At 36.9% G+C, this 23,098-nt stretch overlaps 1 protein-coding gene across 11 annotated transcripts in view; it reads right to left on the bottom strand.

Annotated features, from left to right (window-relative positions):
- Nucleotides 1-3,582: 3,582 nt before the first annotated feature.
- The window catches only part of ppp1r12a (protein phosphatase 1, regulatory subunit 12A), a 68,559-nt gene continuing 49,043 nt past the window's right edge, over nt 3,583-23,098 (bottom strand). For 2 of the 11 annotated variants that reach the window (XM_066667896.1, XM_066667885.1), the window contains 9 exons: nt 22,826-23,000; nt 21,661-21,785; nt 21,157-21,222; nt 20,232-20,257; nt 19,995-20,121; nt 19,454-19,558; nt 18,326-18,373; nt 13,459-13,509; nt 12,200-12,465 (listed from right to left, as the gene is read on the bottom strand). In XM_066667896.1, the coding sequence (XP_066523993.1) occupies nt 12,337-12,465; nt 13,459-13,509; nt 18,326-18,373; nt 19,454-19,558; nt 19,995-20,121; nt 20,232-20,257; nt 21,157-21,222; nt 21,661-21,785; nt 22,826-23,000 (852 nt within the window). In that variant the 3' untranslated portion in view covers nt 12,200-12,336. Of the gene's footprint in view, nt 5,596-12,199; nt 12,466-13,458; nt 13,510-16,369; nt 16,407-18,325; nt 18,374-19,453; nt 19,559-19,994; nt 20,122-20,231; nt 20,258-21,156; nt 21,223-21,660; nt 21,786-22,825; nt 23,001-23,098 lie in introns of those variants that run through there. The other 9 variants (XM_066667894.1, XM_066667895.1, XM_066667890.1 and 6 more) reach the window with 9 other exon arrangements.

Below are 23,098 nucleotides of genomic sequence, written 5' to 3'. Positions count from 1 at the left end.
ATTGTGGTCATGTATCATGCCCTTATTAGAAATTCCAGGCCTGCAACAGAAATAACTGAAATTTCCCAAAACTGTCCCAGCGTTAAGCTATGATTCAAAGCCTTTTTTTTTTTTAAACTTAAAAAAATGTCCGGGCGGAATTTCACAAACGTCCGGGATTTTGTTTTTCTAGAGCTTACATAGAACTTCGAGAAGCGTTTCCTTCACAAACAGGTCCCACCCTCCCCTACTCCGATTGGTTCTCTTGAGTGAGAAGGGGGCGTGGTGAAGTAGCCTTAAATCTTCTGATTGGACGGTCTGACTGTAGAGCTACCGTTATTGGTCGATAACCTTCTCTGTAAACATTTAATTGGTCAGTCTGCACGTCAGTAGTCCTTGTTTACGTCAGGCAATGCTCATGTACCCTCCCTCAGCTCGAGCAGCTATGCCGAAACGTAAATGTAAGTTCTCGGATGAATTAAAAATGAAATTCCCATGTTTTGTGTAGCAAATAATGGTGTAAAGGACCTAAAAGCACACAAAGACGTGTCCTCTTTTCACCATCTCAGATCTGGACACACTAATTTATAGTCTGTGTTAATTTGTTACTGAATGTTACTGATCTGAATTACGAGGCCATTCAAGATCGGTATTGATGAAAAATGTACACACAAGCAAGCTAACACTCCTGCTGTGAAATGACAACACACTGAAGGTGAATGTACTGTTATGCTTCAACACTATTACAAACCAACAACAGCTCCTCAAATGTATTGCCAGAGCCACCAAAGTCTGTCACTGCACAAAGTTTTCTGGAGTCTGAGGGGAAATCTGGGAAGGTTTCCAGTTCACAGTAGGAAACAACTGTTATACTGACACCTAGTGGCCTGTATGTATTAGAGATTCTGATAAATGTGCTTTTAATGTCAGTGTAAAACATATAATGAAATATTTCAATTTAAGCGATCATTGGCAATGATCAAGCGTGAGCACACACACACACACACACACACACACACACAGAGCAAACGGACACCAATGGAACATTTCAAAGCAATGTGATACTTCAACACGTGAGCTGACTTATTGGTGGTAAAAACCAGGACATGCATTTTTTTAGAGTCACAAATTAGCCAAGCTATGTCAGCTAGTTAAAATGTATCATATTGGACACATCTGGTAAAATATCTGGAAACTTTGAACATCATCTGACTCTCATTTCCAGCTCTAATTATTAACAAAACTGAACAATGAACAGGAACATATGAGAAAATCAACTTTAAAGATTATAACACTGGTTTTGTCATTTTGGAAAAGCGTTTTCATACATATTTGATAGAACACCACATATATAGGTGCTAATCCACAACAAATAAATAATTAAAAAGGAGGGATATATCAGGCAGGAAAGAAACAGACCGTGAAGATGATGTTGGTAGCAGGGAGATGCAAGCGAGGGCTAGCTCATGTGGTCTGATCGTACAGAAAAGCTAATGATGCTTGGCCGCCCATGCTTTCTGCAGATGGGACTGTGTAGCCGCAGAGCAGTCAGGGTTCTCACACTAACACTTATCCAAAAGTGCATACATTAGGCATGTGAGCATCATCATGTGGACGGCCAGGTGCACGTACTGTATAAGTGTGTTTATACAACTGCACAGTGAGAGGAATCCAGTTTAATCAAGAACAGCTTTCATTTAGTTTATACCTTCATTCCAGAACCAATCAGCTCCAGCTGCAATACATCTGTGTGTGAATGTGTGCATGAGTGTGTTGTACCACATGATCTGATGGATGATGCTCACTATAATGAGAGCAAACTAAGATAAACAAAACCCAAGCTATTACACTGAATCCAGCAGCTTAAACCATGGTTAGACACAATCTGACGTACGGTGCATGTCCAAACATTTAAGTTTTTTGTTTTTTTTGTTCGTCAGTCAGCAGTTTTCCCCACTTTTGCTATACATGATACAATAAGTATTTGATGGCATTCAACTATGTAAACATTAGTCAGTTACTGATGACTGAGGATGAAGGATAAGTTCTCGATCATAAACACCATTCCTGTGACTGTCTGTGAGGAGTTGGTGTGTTCTCCGTGTCTGCGTGGGTTTCCCCCGGGTGACTGTCTGTGAGGAGTGTGGTGTGTTCTCCCTGTGTCTGCGTGGGTTTCCCCCGGGTGACTGTCTGTGAGGAGTTTGGTGTGTTCTCCCTGTGTCTGCGTGGGTTTCCTCCAGGTGACTATCTGTGAGGAGTGTGGTGTGTTCTCCCTGTGTTCACGTGGGTTTCCTCCGAGTGTGGTGTGTTCTCCCTGTGTCCGTGTGGGTTTCCTCCAGGTGACTTTGTGTGGAGTGTGGTGTGTTCTCCCTGTGTCCGCGTGGGTTTCCTTCGGGTGACTGTCTATGAGGAGTTGGTGTGTTCTCCCTGTGTCTGTGTGGGTTTCCTCCGGGTGCTCTAGTTTCTTCCCACGGTCCAAAAACACACGTTGGTAGGTGGATTGGCGACTCCAAAGTGTCCGTAGGTGTGTGTGTGTGTTGCCCTGTGAAGGACTGGTGCCCCCTCCAGGGTGTATTCCCTCCTTGCGCCCAATGATTCCAGGTAGGCCCTGGACCCACTGCGACCCTGAACTGGATAAGCGCTTACAGATAATGAGTGAATAATAAAATAAAATACATACCCAAAGACAGAATAATGCTAAAAAAAAAAAGAGAACACAATATTAAACCTGGAGCAGTGGTTCAGGGAATAAATATCAGATCTGGGACAGGAGTGTATTTCAGAAACAAATCTCCAATATCCTGTGTTTCATTACAGAAAGATGAGAGGAATGTTGATGTGAGTGAAGTATGTCCTGCCCAGCGTCATATGAGCCTAAGGTCACCAGGCCCAACACCATCTGTCTGCTAGAGGGATATAAAGCATGGATAGACATCCATGCAAGACTTTTGGGATGAGTTGTAGTGCAAATCTAATTATCCAGCATCAGAGAGAGAGAGAGAGAGAATATTATTTTTAAAATAACATACAATAACCTTAATCTGATTTCTTTTGTCAGACTGTATATTTTTATAAATATTTTAAAGCTTATAAATAATGATTAATAATGGCCTAATTGTCTCACCCTCATAACTGAAGACAACATGTTTTTGTAGCAGTTAATAATTATATAAATGACGAGGATATAACATTTCTACACCCAAGAAAGTCACATTACAATGAGTAGTATGTGTTGCTCCCCCTGGTGCAAAAATGTAGTAGTGCCCAAAAGGATACTAAATGTTTTATTAATGATAAAGTGAAACATTTTCTTTCATTGAGCAGATTTGACTGGATTCACACAGCATCAGATTAAAAAAGACAACAAAATAGTAGCAGTTTTCTTAGTGTTATTTGTAATGTATTCAGTTCTCTTCTAGAAGTGACAATAATTAGTGAAATTCCCTAAATTAATTTTATGCTTTGCTAATTTTCTCCATTATTTCCTTCTTCCCTCCTTTATACACCCCCTTCACTGTGATCGGCTGCTGCTCGTCTCATGATTCTGAAACAAAACATTTTAAAATATTGTACAAAAAACATGAAAAGTTCTTAATGGATTTTTACAATGTACAAGTTTATTTGTAATGAACTCTCAGTGGTTGGTAGTCACAGCACAGCTCGCATGAAGAAGCCACACATCTATTTTACAACAAGAGGGGGGGGAATTTAAAAAGAAAACAACAAAATGAACATAACAACAAAACCAAATTTTAAAACCTAAACCAAAAGAGGAGACAGTCCAATGACAGCCACTTTTTTAAACCCTCCTCCTTTTTCTTGTTCTTCTTCTCTCGACTACAGTATTTTTAAAAGGCCACTGAAATGCATAAAACTCTCTCATTCGTTTAGTCTACGACAGAAAAAAAAGATGTCCACTTTTTAAAAAAAATAATAATAATAATAAAGGGAAAAAACTGGACAGCGAGATTCCTGGCATGGCATCATGGACAGTGCATGTAGACAATGTAGAAATAAAAAACTAATATAAAGGGGAAATTGGAGGGTTAGCGATATCTAGGCATAACCTTAGTGACTAAGAGAGAGAGGAGGGGGGAGGACAAAAAAAAAAAAAGAAAAAAAAGGGGGGGATGGGAACAATCAAACAAAACAAAAAAATAAAATAAAAATAACAGCACTCTTTTCAAAAGATACGGAATACAATGCGTGTGTGAAAAGTAGTGAATCTTATATTATTATGTCACAATTACGGTGAATATTTCTTTTTAAAACACGAAAGGAAGAAGGAAAGAAATAAGGAAAGAAAGAATGAACACCTCTGTGAGCCGTTCCGTTTTTCGTGTCTCTTTCCAAGGAACAACCAGGAGGTGCTACTGGGGTTTTATTTGATGTTTTTCAGACGATAAAGAAGAAGAAAGTTTTTAAAGAAAGATTTTTTCATTTGTTTACATTTGGAGTTTGGAGCATATGAGAGAAAGAGAGAGGGAGAGAGAGAGAGGGAGGGAGGGAGAGGGGGAGAGAGAGAGAGGGAGGGAGGCAGAGGGGGAGAGAGAGAGAGAGAGAAAGAGAGAGAGAGAATGCCATGTGCTTTTCTCAAAAAAAAAAAAAAAAAAATACATACAGGTTTTATACAGCTTCACTCGGTACCTGTTTTATTTGAAGGAAAAAAAGGAAGGAAAACAAAAAAAGAAAAAGGTGAAGAATATAAACCATTGACTACACTACAAACTCAAAGAGGAAAGAGAAGAAAGGAAGAAAGAGGGAAGGAAGGGAGAGAGTGAATAACAGGACCAGGTAAAAAGGACAGGGAGTGAGAAGGGTCAGTGATGGATAAAGAAAAGTGAACATTTTTCTGTGTGGACTTAATTAAGCATGTTTTCTTTGCAATTATTGCACGTTCAGTGAAAGTTCAGGATTTTCCACTTGATTTGAAAATTATTTAAAACAGGCAAGGTTGTGTGTGTGTGGGGAGGCGGAGGTACTATAGAGAAAAGTAATGGAAAGGAATAAAGATTTGTGAGAGCGAGAGAGAAAGTGAAAAGAAGGAGATGCATTAAACTGCAGAATATAGCAAAAAAGCCTAGCGTGTGTCACAAATACAAAAACAAACAAAAACTAATCCGGTGCTCTTGTTTTGTGAAAGCCAAAAAAGAAAAAAAAAAGTGTTGTGTGTAGTTTTTTTGTCGTTTGTACTTATGTACAGCTAAAGGCTTTATCGGTTAAATATTTCGTTTATTTTTATCTCATTATCATCGTCCTGGCCCATGTTTGTTTTGTCTGCGCCATCTCTTTTTATCTCTCTCAGCGATGAAAGAGTGTAAATGTAAACCAGTGCACTGAAGAGCGGATGGGATGAAGGGTTGCAGATGGAGGAGGGGAGAGGGATGGAGTAATATCGGATAAAGAGAGAGAAAAGACAGGATACAGTGAGCCATCTCTCGTCGCTGATGTCTGTTTATAATTAATAATCTAAGGGAAAAGGGAAGGGTGTAATACCAGACGCTGCCATGGGAGAAAGGGGGTGTTGTTCTATTTGGAAAGTTTGCTAATGACTCTGATCAAAGCACCGTTCTCGTCCTTCAGTCTCTGGTTGTCTGCTTTCAAGTCCGGTAGCGTCTAAAGGAGGAATAAAGAAGAGAGAAGAAGAATAAGACAACATTCAATGTCAATTCTTGAAATGCACTTTAAACTCACTCTAGCTACTGATATACATGCAAAAAGAGTTTGCTAGGGGTGTAAATTCTCATCTCCTTTCTATTAAAAATTGTGGATTCAGAAAGATATATATTTTTTTCCCTGCAGTATGTCATAATTACTAAACGTTTTTTGTTATAAGTGTAAATACAACTGCAGGAAATATATAACAACATTATGATACACTTCAGTTACAAAAAAGATTAAACAATACATATTTTAGACAACAGTAAATGCAATATTCAGATAAATATATTTAGAAATATTTGATGTTTTAACCAGCCTAAAACATACGGTGCTCAAATTCAAATTCATCAAAATATTATCACAAATTGATATAAAGTTTTTGGAATTAAACCCTTTATTAAACTTTTACTTAAAGTTGTAGACAAGTTGCCACTGTCAGGCATTTTAAAATCCCTAGTCTTCACGCGTGGATCAGGGAAATATTTTTGCCATTTTGTAATCAGTGTTATACCCATATTAGGAATTCTTGCTTTAAGCTAAAGATTTGTTTGTGACAAAAACAAACAAACAAACAAACAAACAACCCTCAGGAAAAAAAAAACTAAACAAACCCTGTAATATGTTTGTTTTGTGTTTATTTCCACTGAATAAATGTAGCTTCATGCTACAAGTAAGCTAACACTCCTGTGCACTGAAATAAGTCTACTATTAAATTTCAACAGATGGTATACATCCCTCTAATATTATAAGCCTGTAAGATTGGAGGCATTTAATTTCTATATGATATCACAGCATTATTACCTTGATAGAAAATGGCTCCTTAACAAACTCATAAACAAAAGGAAAATATTCTGTAGAAACAATTTGGACTGGTTTGGAATTAATTTCTTTAATGAGACCCACCCCCCCAAAGAAATCTAAAAGTTATAAAAATATCTGTCAGAGAAACTACGGCTTAGGCCCAGAATTCCTTATATATGGGCATGACAATGGCAACAAAACAAACCAAACTAAAATAAATACAGAACGAACACTGTCAGAAGACAAAGTCAGAATATTCTGTTTTTACACAGCAGCCGGAGCTACATATGTAATCAGCTCAATCCCAAACTTGGCAAACACACCAGCCATGCAAATCAGCTCAAAAAACCCAGTTTGCCGTTCTCAGAGAAAAATGACTAATTCCACTCTCATATACAAAAACACACACAACACAAAAATCTGACAGATGCACAAACTTGGACACTTAGAGGTTTTGTTCACCAAGCAGAGCCTACAGCAGCAGTTCAGAGTTTTAAAAAAGCTAAGAAATAAATGTTAAGTTGCTAAGACGCTATTTAGACTGCAGCTAAATCACTGTACATCCAACAAAGCTGGGTAGGGGTGTGGGACCAGGGTATGGAGTCAAAAAGATTTTGAGTCTGTAAAACATTACTCACAAATGTAACGGACTTTGTAACTGCCTTTGAGCAACTACATGCACGTAAAACTAAAATCAACAAAATGTATTGGAATGCACAAATAAAAAAAGCAAAAAAACAACAACAATAATTTAAATTCACAAATATGAAAAAAAAGATTTGCATTTGTAAATCAAATGTCGTGAATGTGTGAATCAATACCTTCTGAAACGGCTTAAAATGTGCAAGAGCAGACCTTTTTAAAGTTCCAAATGTGACAGTGGGAGTTTTTGAATGAATTCGCCTTCTCTGCTATGTGTGTGAATCTCTTTTTGCAGTTGCAGATTTAAGACCCTGTTTTGACGGCCAATTGATGGACCAATAGGAAAGCTTTAGCTGGACCAATCAGATCGCGAGGTTTGTTTCACCAATCAGAAAACTGATTTGTTGCTGTCAATCATAGTGCTTTTCCACCAAAAGAACTCCGGTTCTGTTCCTGATTCTTGGAACATTGGTTCTTTCCAGTGAACTGCCGCGTTTCTACACGTTTAGAGGGGAATCAGGAATACGTCATGAGCAGGGGACGCTATGGCCGAGTTCAGAGGTGTCCTGCTGACCAAGAGCTCAGTGCTTCAAATACAGTGTTATCGCCCAGTGGAGCTTGACGGGGTCAGTTACAACGTTTCATATAAATAAATATTATGACAAAAACAGGAATACGGCCCATTTTTATGTGATTCTGGTGCAGTTAGGCGCGAATCCATGCGCGTTGGTCAGAGCTGTGGCTCTTGGTTACGTTTCTCTGCTGTCCGTAGAAACGCCGTGGTTCACTGGAAAGAACCAAGGTTCCAAGATCAGGAACTGAACCGGTTCAAGAACCGGAGTTCATTTGGTGGAAAAGCACTATGGTTGACAGCAACAAATCAATGATTCCGATTGGTAAAACAAACCTCGCGATGTGATTGGTCCAGCTAAAGCTTTCCTATTGGTCCATCAATTGGCCGTCAAAACAGGGTCTTAAATCCGCAACTGCAAAAAGAGATTCGCACACGCAGCAGAGAAGGCAAATGTGTGGATTTTTTTACCACCTCATTCAAAAACTCCCACTGTCACATTTGGAACCTTAAAAAGGTTTGCTCTTGCACATTTTAAGCCGTTTGAGAAGGTACTGATTCACACATTCACAACATTTGATTTACAAAGGCAAATCTTTTTTTTCATATTTGTGAATTTAAATTATTATTATTGCTGGGTGTTTAATTTGTGCATTCTAATACATTTGTGGATTTTAGTATTACGTGTATGTAGTTGCTCAAACACAGTTACAAAGTCTGTTACATTTGTGATTGTTGTTCTACAAACTCAAAATCTTTTTGACCCTTTTTTGACTCCATACCAGTGGTTCAAGATGAAATCAGGAATACATGATTAGTTAGTGTCATCCTTTGTTTATTTATATTTTTAAACAATTTCACCATATGATTGGCAAAAGGTGACAAATTAAACATGAATATTAAACATGGAAAACGTCATCAGTCAAAAACAGTGCTCTGGCACTCAAAGCTTTTCTCATTACAATCAGAAATTTTTAGGCTTGCTGTAAGTACAAGATGTTCCTTTCTTTGTACTTTTAATACGTGTCGTGGCTGTTATGATTTTAAAAAGATAATTGGTGTTAAGTGGCAGTTAGGGTTGAATGATTTGGTATTTCCTCTAAAAGAATCAGCACATGTTGTTTTCAGGCTTTGTTCCAAGACAAACACTTGAACGTAATGCCAGCTGCCATTTTAAGAGATCAGAGTTGTTAGGTTTAAAGGTTTATTAGGTTAAAATGTCCCACTTTAAAAACGTTAAGTCTTCATTTAATAACGTAGGACAAAATAAAAATGCACCTCTTAAAATTCAAAAACCATGCTTTGAAACAATATACAGTACTGTGCAGAAGTCTTAGACACCTAAGATAATTATATATATTTATATTCAGTAAGCATGGTGCTTGTATAAAGTTATATATAATCTGTAAATACAAAAAATAATATAAAACAAATAAGAAATAGGAATTTTCATTCAGATTCTCCTTAATCACATGAATTTGTTAAATCAACAGCACACATTATTTTAAATCATGCATTAACTGGTAAAACTAGGGACTGGATGATAACCTCAAATAATACGGACTGCCATGAGGAAAGATTTTGAAAAAGTTAAATCAACTTGGCTACTTTGAAGAATCTAAAGTTTAAAACATTCTGGTGTGTTTAACACTTTTGTACTACATAATTCCATATGTGTTCCTTCATAGTTTTAATGTCTTCCATTAATTCACCACTTAGAAAATAATAAAAACAAAAGAACAACCATTGAATGGTGTGTCCAAACTTTTTACTGACACTGTACATTCACAATATGTGGAAAATGGCCCAAAACAAAGGAAACATTGTCCAAACAATTGACTGGTACTGAGAACATTAAAGTGACTTGTGTTTCTACAATCATCGCCCATTTAAATCAGCTTCACTAATCATACAGATGCTCTTTATAGTTTCACAAATACAGACTGTAATCCTGTGTTGGTGCATGGGGTGTTCCCATTCCCTCTAGTCCTACGTCAGCAGTCATAGGATGTTCATGGTTGGATATTTTTGGTTGGTGGACAAATCTCAGTCCCGCAATGACACTGGTATTTAAAACATCCAGCCTCACTGCTGTGTCTTGTCCCGTTGTCCTAGAACCACACACCACCACCACAGTGTCGATGCATCACTCTGCTGTTGTCCTGAGGTCAGAACTACTTTAAATTTACAATAGAGCAAAGTTTAAATTTTATATGTGGCAATTACTAGTGGAAAATGACCATGTTTATTTGCTTAAACCCCACCACTGTGGAATAGTAGTCTCCTTTTTGACATAAAAATGTAAATGGCTCCTATTAAAATTGGACAAGAAGCACAGTGTAATTATTTGCACAATATTTTCCTTTTTAGGAAATGTCTGATTTCATGTCAGGATTACAGAACTGTGTTTAAAATCATAAAATCTAGCCACTAACCAGTCAGGTATAGTATACTGTAATGGCAGTAATTTTGTGTGGGGGGGCGGTTACTGGAACTAGCACTGGCCATATGACTGGCTTATGACTTTTTTTATTTTATTTATTTTTTTATTTCCTCCATTACCATGGTTAAGCTCAAGCCCTGTCCTGATACTTCTATTCCCTATTACAGTTCAGTGATTTAATCAAACTGTGCCCTGCCAGCTTTATCTCAGTGGGGAAAGTTATAAAGGTGTTACAAAGTGGAGGGGGAAGGGGGGGTAGAAAAAAAATAAAATAAAAAACAAAGCGCTTCATAAAATCTCCAAAAACATGATACGAAACCCAGCCGGAAAAAAATAGGGTCCAAAAACAGAATGTAAATAAAAACTACAAGCGTAATAGAAGATATGATTATAAATATTTTGGGCCCTTACCCCACAACGACTGATTGACAGAGACAGACCGATCTACTGACAAACCAACCGACCGACAGCCATTTCCCCTCCAACCCCAAATGTATTCTTTGTTTTATGTTTTATGTCTGAAGTGTGCTTTAGTTCTAGACTCGAAAAGCAAGGCTAAGTATAGCTGTCTATAGCTCTATAGACATATAGAGGTCCTGTATGATAGCTTCCCTGCCCTCTGAGACTGATTTAACTATTATTTTACAAATTTCTGTTTTGTGGTGATTTAAATTGCTTTTGGATATACACCAAATGTTTTGATCTCTGAGGTACTGTTTTCTGTCCTGTCCAGGTATACATATTCATGTTGTCACCATAATTAGTGGTACTGTGTAGCTAAAAGGCTAACGTAATTAATAAGTGCTACTTGGCGTCATGGTAAATCATACAACTGGCTCAATTTTTGTTTTGCTTTTAGTGGTAGTGTAACAACAATAATTGATTTCTGACCATGAATCTCTCTCTTCTCTATAGACATAAGCTAAACTGTTAGCACTTGTTAAATGTTAGCAGCAGCTATTATGTTTATAGATGTGTGAGAGACGATGTCAGAAAACACTTAATAGGTCTATTTAGCATTATTGAACACCACCACGTAGTGGGAGATTAGCGTCTAGCATTAGCACAGTGCTAACGTGCTCATAAGATTCTTAGGTACATCATCCTTATAGCACAGTGTAAAACTACAGAGGAAACCTGCAGAACATGTCTTGACTTGTGAACTACACTGTGTATAATGAAAGACAACTGTAAATTAGACTTTTATACAAACTACTACTTTAATTTTCAAATGAAAGAAATCAGTGTGCTTAAATTACACAAAAGAATTGCCAACATAATCTGTATTGTTTCAACAAATTTTAAAAAATGCTGAAGCCATGCAACCCTTCAGAGTCTCTTCAGGCAGAGAAAACAGTGGAACCAGATCAAGACTCTACCACCAATAAATAAATAAATAAAAAAAATCTCCAAATATTTTCAAAATGCCCAAGCATTTCATGCAGGAAAAGGCCAGAACAATCCACACAGAGCTGCACAGCAAATCACTCAGAACTGGTGCTAAATTAACCAATAAAATACCAAACCAAGACCAAGAATCCAAAAGATTATAAAAAAAAAAAAAAAAAAAAAAAAAAAAAAAAACCATAATAAAGAGCAAAGTCTACCCCACAGTACAATTTATTTAAGAACAAAAATTTGAATCAACATTTAATTTTAAGCTTAATATCATGAAATATATATTATATTAGTTACTTATATATACTTCCAGAAGTAAAGACTTCTCATTATGAGAAATGTAATAACATTCAGATAATTCATTTTTAATCCTATACTGCACTGACACACTTTAAAATAATTGTTTGACATAAGCCTCGACACCTTGAGATTAAAACTGAAGACTTTCAAGGTATCTGTTACTCTGATCAATCTTGGAAATTAATTGAAATTCAAATTTATTCAACATTATTCTCAAAGTTAATTTCATTAGATCTTATTCATAGATCTCTTATATTCACTCAGGACTTTATATATTCATTATTTTATTATTAGAATCAGTTACAATTAATTAAACAAATGTTACTGTGCATGGCAAATTTCAGTGTACATGATGTGCTTAGATGCACCAAAATATGGAATTTAATAATCAGTAATAAATTGTACTGTGAAAAACAGGGGGTGACACCTTTTATGAATGCAGGGTTTATTTCTTTTCAGGAGGGGTTGAGTCAGAGCACACCTGTGTGTGTGGATGGGGCTGCAGGGGTGTGTGTGTTTGAGAGAAAGTGTGTGTTGGGGGTCAGAGGTCAGCTGAGGGCGAGTGGGCAATCGAAAGTCTGTAGAGCACTCGAGAGAGAGCCCTATTCTCAGCCAGTAAACGCTCATTAAAACCCCTCAGAGACTGGACCTGCTTTATCTCAGGCAGACTCTACAGAGAGAAGAGAGATATATACATAGAGAGAACACAAAGAGAGGGTGTGAGAGAGAGTGCAGCAAGTTGGAAAGAACAAAAGTGAATACAGAAGCATTCAAAGTAGAGGAAACATAAGGGAAAGTTGAGAAATATGGAAAGAGAAGGAGAAGGTGGACAGAAGAGGGCAAAGGAGGAATGAGAAAGGTGAAGAAAAAAGAGAGAAACAAAAGAATTTAGAGCGAGAGACAAAAAGTGAAGAACCTAGAGAGCACAGATTATAAAGAGAGAGATTAAAAAGCAAGTGAGAAAAAAATACAGAAGAAGGCTGGAGAAATAAAGGGAAAATTGGATGAGAAAAAGAGTGAAAAGTATGAAGTTAAAAGGTTCAATGAATGTTTGCAGTATTTCTGTAAAATCATAAATTCGGCCATCAAACCAATTTCTCTCTCACACTTACACACACACAATATGACAAATTTCAGAGAAACAAAGACACAGCAATAAATGTTTTCAAGATTTTCCATCATCTTCCAGAATAAATTCTTTAGACCAGTGGAACTGGTGGACGTGGAGAGTAAATAAATGTATATATTTGTATTGTAGACAGACACCTGTAGAGACCTGGCTACTATCATTACATCTGTAAAGAAGTCATCAACAATCATCAACTACTTCACACCACAACAACCCTCCATCCTTTTGTTTTACGCCTCTAACACCGGACTTAACCGGTGACAAACAAACATCTTGGAAACCTTATACCAGTTGCCATAAAGGCTGCCTTAGTCAGTTTTTAGAAGGTGTTATGGTAATGAATGCTTGTTGGAAAAAGCTTTTATAACTGTTTATTTAGGTTTATCTTAGTTGTCATGTGGTCTTATAAAGTATTACTGACAAAACTCCATTTTTGTTTCAACAAATCTAGTATTAAAGGTAGGAAAATCTGAAAAAATGTGTGAAATTCCCCTTTATTTTTATAAGTGTCTCTGTGTCTGAGTGCATTCATACCTTAAGCTCCTCCTCCATTTCAGAAATCTTCCTTTCTAGAGCTCTTCTTTCCTGTGGACACACAAATATACACTGGTTAGAGAAGTTGACGTTCCACAAACAAACATGTACACAGTTACAAACTGATGGTGATGTATGATGTGAACAGCTGGAAAATGTGGGAAAAACAAACAAACAAACATGTAAACACTAAGTGCAGAGCTTAAAATGTATAGTAAAATGAATAAATATATTATATGCCTATAAGTTTGTAAACACACTTCAAAACGAGTGAATTCAGCTAAATAAAGGTGCATCACATGTACCTTGAATAATCTCAATAGAAATGCATGAAACCAATGGGACACTATAGCCTAAGAGTGTCTTAATACTTAGTGCAAAGCATCTGCCTGAAGGATATAAAGCCCCCATCACTGTTCTGTGGTGTGTAGTTTTTTTCCTTTGTTTTTTTAAAGAATTCTTTTGGGATGAGTGTACCTGACTTCACAAATGCTCTAATGGCAAAATGCAATCAAATCCTCTCAGTAATGTCTTAATCCTCAGTTTAAAGCCTTTGTAGAAGTGTAGAAACCATTACTGCCACAAAGAGGAATTAACTCTCGATTAATGCTGTTAATTTCTCAAGCAACACCAAGCAGATGTCCAAAAACTTTAGACCATACTATGTAACTACGTCTGTGGTGAATAAAAGGCAAAATAAATGTGCTTTAAAGGACAGTTCAGGGTGTCCTAGTTGGCAGTGTAAACCCATTATTGGGTGAATGAATACAGCCTTAGGAATGTCACAAATACTCTGAGGGAAATGTCTTGTTGCAGAACAAAAGCTTATTCAGCACAATCTGGAACACTTAGGTAACTATGGAGGGGAAACAAAAACATGAGACAGAAGATAAACGTGAAGTTAATGTTATAGTAAATGTTTTAAATGTACCCACTATACTGTGCAAAATTCAGACAACCCTGCATTTCTTTGATTTCTATTTAAAACAGCCATAAAAATACTTACAAATTTATGTAACATTTTTGAGATTTGATAAACTGATATTAAGTTAAAAATGCGGATGTACAGGTAGCCAATCAGAATGCAACTGACAATTCTGGCGGTAAGGCGAGGTTAGTGCACTGAAAGTCTCAGGCTCTCAAGTTGTGGGCGGGGCGTATGTGGCTGAGATTATTAATGACCTAGAACATGTTGGTCATGAATGGGAATTTATCATCCTCATCATCATCTTTGCTGCTTAATCCATTTCAGGGTTGCGGTAACTGGTAAAATATACCCAGCTAAATATGGGTCAAATGTTTTGTTCATTGTGGGGGAGGAAAAAAAAAAACTAAATTGAAAGTTCAAATATTGACACTGAACTTTGAAAAATACAACAATGTATTAAAAATTAAAATAAGCGTAGGATGAATTTTTTCAGTTTAAATAGAATTTTGACGAATTTATTTTCATTTTTTGACTTTCAAATATTTGTTGATATTTGAAGTCTTATGTTTTTCAGTTGCAGATTTAGTTTTCAGTTTCAAACATTTTTTTTTAGCTTCATCTTTTTTTCAGTCACATCTTATTTTCACTTTCAGATTCTTTTATTTCCCCCTCCACTTTTGGCCCTGTTTTCGTGTGGGAGGCGGGACATCAGCGGAGAGGGGCATGGTATAATGTTTCAGAAGTCTGAAACTGAAAAAACAAGAATCTGAGATTGAAAAAAGGATCCGAAAGTGAAAATAAGATCTGTGACCCAAAAAAGAAAACCATGAAAACATAAAATCTGCAACTGAAAAATATAAGATTTCAAATATCAATATATATAAGAAAATGAAAAATGGAAATAAATTATTTTAAAAAGTCCATAATTGATTCAAAATTCTATTTAAATGAGAAAAAAATCATCCTACACTTATTTTAATTTTGAACATGTTGTAATTTTCAAAATTCAATCTCAAGATTTACATAATTTTCTTATGATTTTACAAAATTTACCCTGTTGCTAAATCTATAAATGTAACATAAATTGTTTAAAAAGTATACATAACTTCCATTAATATATAAAATATTATATACCAACAAAACAGCAGTCAGTCATGCAAAAGTAATGTCTAAATAATACTTTTTATGGAGATGTGTGTTCAATTCATGATGAAAAGCACATGCAGGTTTTTAAATGATCAGGAGAAGAGAAAAAGAGAGAAACCAAAAAATACCTACATATAGTTGTGTGTAAAACATTTGGACCCATGGTCAAAAGGCATGTTTTGTTGATGTTTTAAGTGGAAATCAGTGAAAAGTCTCTATAGAGAACATAGTTCTGTAGATTATTTTCCCAATTGAAAATGCAAAAATTGCATTTGAAAATTGAAAAAAAAAAAAAAAAGCAAAAAAAAAAAAAAAAAAAAGTCCTTTGGGGGGAAAAAAAAGGAAGTTTGTAGTTTCGAATTTAAGGGAAATATTAAAGGAGCAATTTGTCACTTCCTCCAACGACCCTTCATGTTATGAGATAGGACTCACTTTAAGGATAATAAACAAGTTAATTCCAAAACTACGAAGCAATTTTATTTGTTGCTGTTAACAGGGGAAAATATTCATTTTCATGAATACAGTTTTTGTAAAATTACTTTGTTTCTTTAAAATCAGCAATTATTATTATTTTTTTCTTTTGGGGGGGGGGAATTAAATAAATCAACAAAGCATATCATTTGACTAATGACTTACAAATATTTCCCACACAACTGTAAATATACACACGCTATAGAGCTGGACCGAAAAGTGACCACACGTTGCATAAAAATTCAAACACACACTGGTGACACAGGGCTTTTGTGATTGGCTGATGGGGTTGGTCCCACCCCCTTGGGTGTGACAGGCAGGTAGATTCAGCCAACAGCAGAACCAGAAAACTTTATTAAACTTTACCCATAGCCCCCAATCTGTACTGAGATCGGCCAGCAACCTTCAGACATAAACCAGTTGGAGGAGTTATGGGCTGGACAAGTACCTTTGTAATCATCATCATCATCTTTATAAACATCAAAATCACTTAAGGCCAATTTATGCTTCTGCGTTGACTTAATGCAGAGTCTATGCTGTAGTATGTGTAAGTGCCCTTAAAATTCTGAGGAAGTACGTGTCAGATTATGGTGTAGGGTTTACATGGGACCTACACGCTACCAACAGCATATGTTCAAAACAGCACCATAAACTGGCCTTTAGACGCAGCTCCAGAGAGCTCTATAGATAATTAATAACCCAGACACCAACCCAACATTTACAGGATTTGGCAGATGTATTTTCTGGAGTAAATTACAGATTAGTTTTCCTTATTAATATTACAAATGTAGGGGATAATACAGTGCTGTAGCTCTTGTCCAAGGATATCGGCATAGTGTAGAATTCCTGTCCAAGCTGGGAATCAAAACTTAGTTTGCTGTGTGGAAGGTAGTGGTGTTACCCATTATCTACAACTTTCTTCACCAAAGACAACAGATCCCTACCACACATCAACTATTTACAAACAAACACAAACTTTCTCCATCAAACTCTTAAAACAAACAAAAACCCACACACCTACTTCCTCACTCTCCACAAAATTTATCAGTGAGGTCACTTCTTAAACATATGTACCACATGCGCAACAATGCACCACACAATTTTCACCATACTACATACTTTCACAACCACTGCCATTCATTCTCAACAAAGAACCAGCAACCGCTCAAACATGCATTAGTCTTCAGAAAACTGCATTCTTCAATTCATTCATTCATTATCTGTAACCGCTTATCCAATTTAGGGTCGCGGGGGGTCATTGGAATCATTGGAATCATTGGGCGCAAGGCGGGAATACACCCTGGAGGGGACGCCAGTCCTTCACAGGGCAACACAGACACACACACATTCACTCACACACTCACACCTAGGGACACTTTCGAGTTGCCAATCCACCTGCAACGTGTGTTTTTGGACTGTGGGAGGAAACCGGAGCACCCGGAGGAAACCCACGTGGACACGGGGAAAACACACCAACTCCTCACAGACAGTCACCCGGAGCGGGAATCGAACCCACAACCTCCAGGCCCCTGGAGCTGTGTGACTGCGACACTACCAGATGCGCCACCGTGCCGCCCTGCATTCTTCAATGATCAACATTTTTTTACAACAAACATTCACCAGCCTAAGCTTTTCCACTCCCAAGATCAATAATTTTCCCCTCAAACACCACACCATTATTCTCCTCCAAGGGTTGGGTTGGTGTTGCACTGGGTTTAAAATTTTTCTGTTGTTTCTCAGAAGTACAGATGAGATGTTTTGATCACAAACAGTAGTAGAACATTGATTAATGCATAAATATTTATATGATTATAATGCCCATTAACATTAAAATACTTTCACTTTCATATCTACAGCCTAGGCTATAAACTGCTCACATTGTGCAAAAAAGTGCAACCCCAATTCCAATAAAGTTGGGACGTTGTATAAAACAAACAAAAACAGAATAAGATGATTTGCAAATCCTTTTCAGCCTGTATTCAATTGATTACAGTACAAAGACAAGATATTTAATGTTAAAATGGGTAAACTTTGCATGTTGGAACATGTTGCAGGCCCCAAATTCAAAATAAGTGAACATTTGCAAAAAAAAACAATAAAGTTTATCCATTTGAACATTAAATACCTTGTCTTTGTAGTGTATTCAATTGAATACAGGTTGAAAAAGACTTGCAAATCATTGTATTCTGTTTTTATTTATGTTTTACACAACGTCCCAACTTCATTGGAGTTAGGGTTGAAAATACACTAAGAAAAATGGTTTCTTGCTATTTTGTTGTATTTTAGGGAAAATAAAGTATGTAATTGTGTGATGAGCATTACCCTTTTCTCCATCTCCAACTGTGATCGATCAGCAAAGCGTTCCTGTCTCTATAACACAAAAAATATAATTATTTATAAAATGTCATTATCAAGGCAAATTTATTATGATTCTGTCTCAACAGTGATGAAAGTACACAGAAAGTACAAGTAGCTTAAAATGTTCTCCAGTTCTGAGCTGTGCAATTATCAGGTAAGTGTGATTAGCTATGTTTTTGTGCATATTTCCTTCATGTATATTAGTCTCGATTGTTTGTGTATATCAGACTTAAAGGACAAATCTGTAATACTGACAGCAAGCGGTTAAAATGAGTTCTTATTCAAAACAGTGGAGAGAGAGGGAGTATTTTTTGCCCCTCCTCTTCCTCCCCAGACATGAAGTCCTGGTTGGGGGAAATCAGCCTACACAAACATTAGTTTAAGATCTTTAGACTGTCACTGCTAAAACGATTTTGCCTAAATATCCCATTTATACTCACTTTTTTTCTATAACATACAAACCTTGGTGTTTGTGTCCTGCATCTGTATGTTTACAGTTTTTCAGTAATGACTTGCTTACCTGTTAAGGAGAAAATAGCCAAATCTGCATACCTCAGTCTTTCTGGGCTCTAAGCTGCCTCCATGTTTCAAATAGATCTGCAATATTCTTCTCATTTTAATGCCATCTTTGGTCATACATCTCTTAGCAGGATGCCAAGGTTTATAAGTCCAGTAAAATTAAACATTAACGCTTGCTCACTTCCGTGGCTGTAGCTAACTGTGTTTCACCTGACAACCTGGGTTTTGTTTACTCTACTGTGATTGGACAGAGGGCAGGATCTCAGGCAGGAATGCTAAGAGAGCTCCGCTCCAAAATGGGCGCTGCTCAAAGAGAATATACGAGCTTCAGCATTCCTCTCAGGGATGCCACTTACTATGTTTCTTTAATCTCTGATGACACATACTGGTCACTGTATGATTTAAAACTGTAAATATATTACAGATTGCTCCTTTAATGTTTCAAGTGCTCTTCTGTCAGTTGTGTGTATGCCTCTGTATAGTGAGTGAGAGTACATGAGTGTGCATATAGCTCAAGAGTGTGTATAGGTACCTCAGGTTTGTGTGTATCCATCTTAGTTGTGTATGTCTCACCTGAGTGGCCTTCTCCAACTGCACTTTTAGATCAGTCAGTTCCAGATCTGTATCACGTAACTGAGCCTTAAGCTTTTCATTTTCAGCTAGAACCTGTTCATAAAGCTACACACACACACACACAAACATTAAAAAAAGCTTCTGATTTAATGAAATACATATATTCACATATGGTATAGGTATGTTCCGTGGTGTTTGCTAGCTCACATATCTAAGACTAGCTGTCCAGCTACAGTTCCAAACATGACAAAACCTCCCATTCCTTTCTTTGTTATTCCAACACAAGTCACTATGTTTACAAACAAACTGTTGAGAAGAACATTTAATAAATGATGCATTTAAATGTCTTGTCAAATGTTTTCTTTCTGCTGATATGTCAGGTAATGGGTACAGCAGTTAAACTTCTTCAGCTATTATTTGTGCATTATCTAGACATGCCTAGTAACAACCTAGGAAAAAGTTAAGCTAATTAAGCATCTTGTTTAGGAAATGCAATTATACAGTTATTATTATTATTATTAAAAGGAGGCAGGTGATATACCTTCTTGTAGTCAGTGGTATCATCTCTGTCAAGTCGTGAGTACGGCCGGCGTCCCTCTCTGTATCCACGACTGTCAAGATGCTCATATCTGTCACTGGACAATGTGGTTGAGGACAAAGCGTCATTTCTGAACATGAATTAAAAAAAAAAAAAAACCCAGCTTGTAATTATTATAAAAACCTGCATAGAACATTAACTGATGGAAATTCTAAAAGATAAATCTAATAAAAAGTGTACCTCACATACCTGGACAACCTGTCACTCTGTGTAGAGGGGGGAAAAAAAGTTACAATTTAGTGTTTTAGTCATAATTAAACACAAACACATCTGAAACAAATGTTTTGTTTTATTCATTTATTTTATTTAGCTTTTTTATAATCTCGTCAAATTATTTGCTCTCTTTCTCTGAGGTCTTTTCTCTTTTTCATTGCTGACTCACACCAATACACATTTTGATTATTTTAATTTTGTCTGTGTTTTGATAATCTTCTTTATTATTATTATTTTAAAGAGCTGATTGGAACAGTCACGTTTCACATGATCATGAACAACGACTCTTGAAAACTGAGGGAATTATTTAATGAAATCTTATCAAGAAGTTTAGATTATTATCTTATCCAAATCAAAAAGGCCAGAAATATTCTGAAGCTAGAGGTGGAGCAATATGAACAAATCGGCATTTAAAAAGTGCGTTTTACAATCACATATCTGAAATTGGCTTATTATTTTTGCAAATTTATCCTATAAAAGGTCCACTCACATGAGATAAATTACCAAACTGCTTTGTACGCCATAATTCAAATAGTTAATGCACCCATGGGCCAGCCATGTCTACATTAGATTGAGTACAGAATCTCTAACATTACCAGGGCTCTAGGTGTCACTATAATATTTTTCACTGCACTGTGGATCCATCAGCAGAATCACAACAAAATAATAAAGCAAACCTAATTTCTCTTAAAGCCAGAGGAGTGCTTCACAGATATTTGAAAGAAAAAAAAAAAATCAACAATGGTTAAAATTTATAATAAAGATGAATTCATATTTGAACTCAATAAATGACGAATATCAACAAATGTACAGGTACAACTGCGATTGCTAAATGTAATAAAAGGTGAACAGGTGGGATGGTAAGTTCACAAGGTCATGATGTGATATTTACCTGAGGTTCTCCTTTAGTGCTACCTTCCTCTGAGTCTGACAGTTGTTCTGGATCATTCTCGTCACTCTATAATTACAGTAAAAGAGAGGTTTACTCTCACATTAATGATGCAAGTGTGGGCTTGTGATATCACCATCTCTTTAACACTGAGCATTAGAGTCCAAGTTCAACACTACTCAGAATCCAATCCTATTTCAACACGTGAGGATGTATTTTCTAAACAAGATGAGAAATTCTTTTTTTAAATTCGCTCCATCATCTGAGATGGAAAAAAAAGTGCTGTGACCCAGTGATAAACATCCCTCTGTCAGACATCCTCTTTTTCCTCCCAGTTCCTAGATCTGTTTATATATAACATATAATTAGATTCATCATCAGAAGCACTAAAATCTTTTGTTCATTAAATGAAATTTCAAGTGAATTAAGTGTCCTTGCAATTGTGGAAATAAGGTTCAGAGATATGTATATTTTCTGTGCATTTTAAATGTGTGTTGTGTATCTTACATCCTGTGTCCAGAATGAAACTCCAGTGGAGCGCCGTTTCTCTCGAGGTCGTCGGCGATCTCTTATGGAACGAATTTGACTTTTATCCTCTGCTTCTTTCTCCGCCTCTTTCTTATCGACCTCTACTAAAACACAAAAACCCATATATTACCCTAAAAACTGCATAGCACTTTCCCTTCATACACTATATGTCCACACATGTACATACAGCTGCACATGTTCCTAAGGTCACAGTGGACAGGGTTAGCCAACCATGGGTTACCAGGGTATTAAGCCCCCAGCATATGAGGACTGACACCAGAATGCCATGTTTGCATTATTTAAGTTGAAATAGCATAGACGTGTAAAGTCATTACATTAATATATACTTTCATCATTCATTATTCATTGTCTCTAACCGCTTATCAGGGTTGTTCATGTACTATCCCTTTAAAACCATGCTACCAAGCTGTAGTCATGTGATTCTTCCCCTATCTGCCACATGGAAGCAACCGAAATGCCAAAGCAGACCGAGCGACTTGAGCAGTTTGCACCAAAGAAAAACACAGCGTCTGTGGGTTGGCTGCATTGTGTTTTGATTATAATGAAGACAACACTGAACAAAAATAAGTCAAACACTGAGAAAAAACTGTTTCAGCGACTAAAGCACAATCACATACCAAATATAGACAGTGCTCAAAAAACGAGAGTAAAAAGCTCCCAGCAACATTAGAAAAAATATCTCAGCTTTAATACGGGAACAGATTTACAGTGCAAGTCTCGTCACTGAGTCAAAAAAAAACAAAAACAAAATAATCATTCACTAATCATAATCGTGGTAAAACGTACAATTAATCGTGATATTGATTTGCGCTCATATCGCCCAGCACTACACGGAATTATTGGGTGTCAGGCAGTTCATCACAGGGCAACACACACACACACCCCTACAGACACTCGAGTCACCAATCCACCTGTGTTTTTGGACTGCGGGAGGAAACCGGAGCACCCGGAAGAAAACCCACACGGACACGGGGAGAACACACCAGACTCCTCACTGACAGTCACCTGGAGAAAGACTTAAACCCTCAACCTCCAGGTCCCTGAAGCTGTGAGACTGCGACACTAACCTGCTGCGCTTCCCTGCCGCCCTGTATAGTTTCAGACAAGAATTTTAATATCTTACCTTTCTCAGCATCACGGGCAGAGCTGGAGCGGCTGTACGACGAGCTGATACCACTCAGGCTGTTGGGCCGGTTAAGTGGGGAAGAGGAGGAGCTATAGAGGGATGAATAGCTGCTGGAGGAAGAGGGCAGAGTGGAGGCCGGCGTGGTGGAGCTCAGAGATGATGTTCGGTAACGCTGAAAATATACAAACACTAAGTCATCAGTCACTGAAATCATGGAACAAGTCTGGATATTAACCACCATCAAACAAGCCACATTTCTGTTATCTTATG

This window comes from Hoplias malabaricus, chromosome 4, assembly GCF_029633855.1.
Source record: "Hoplias malabaricus isolate fHopMal1 chromosome 4, fHopMal1.hap1, whole genome shotgun sequence".
NCBI classification, from domain to species: Eukaryota; Metazoa; Chordata; class Actinopteri; order Characiformes; family Erythrinidae; genus Hoplias; species Hoplias malabaricus.
Note: the sequence above shows the minus strand (reverse complement) of the source record. Positions and strands in the feature narration are given on the sequence as shown.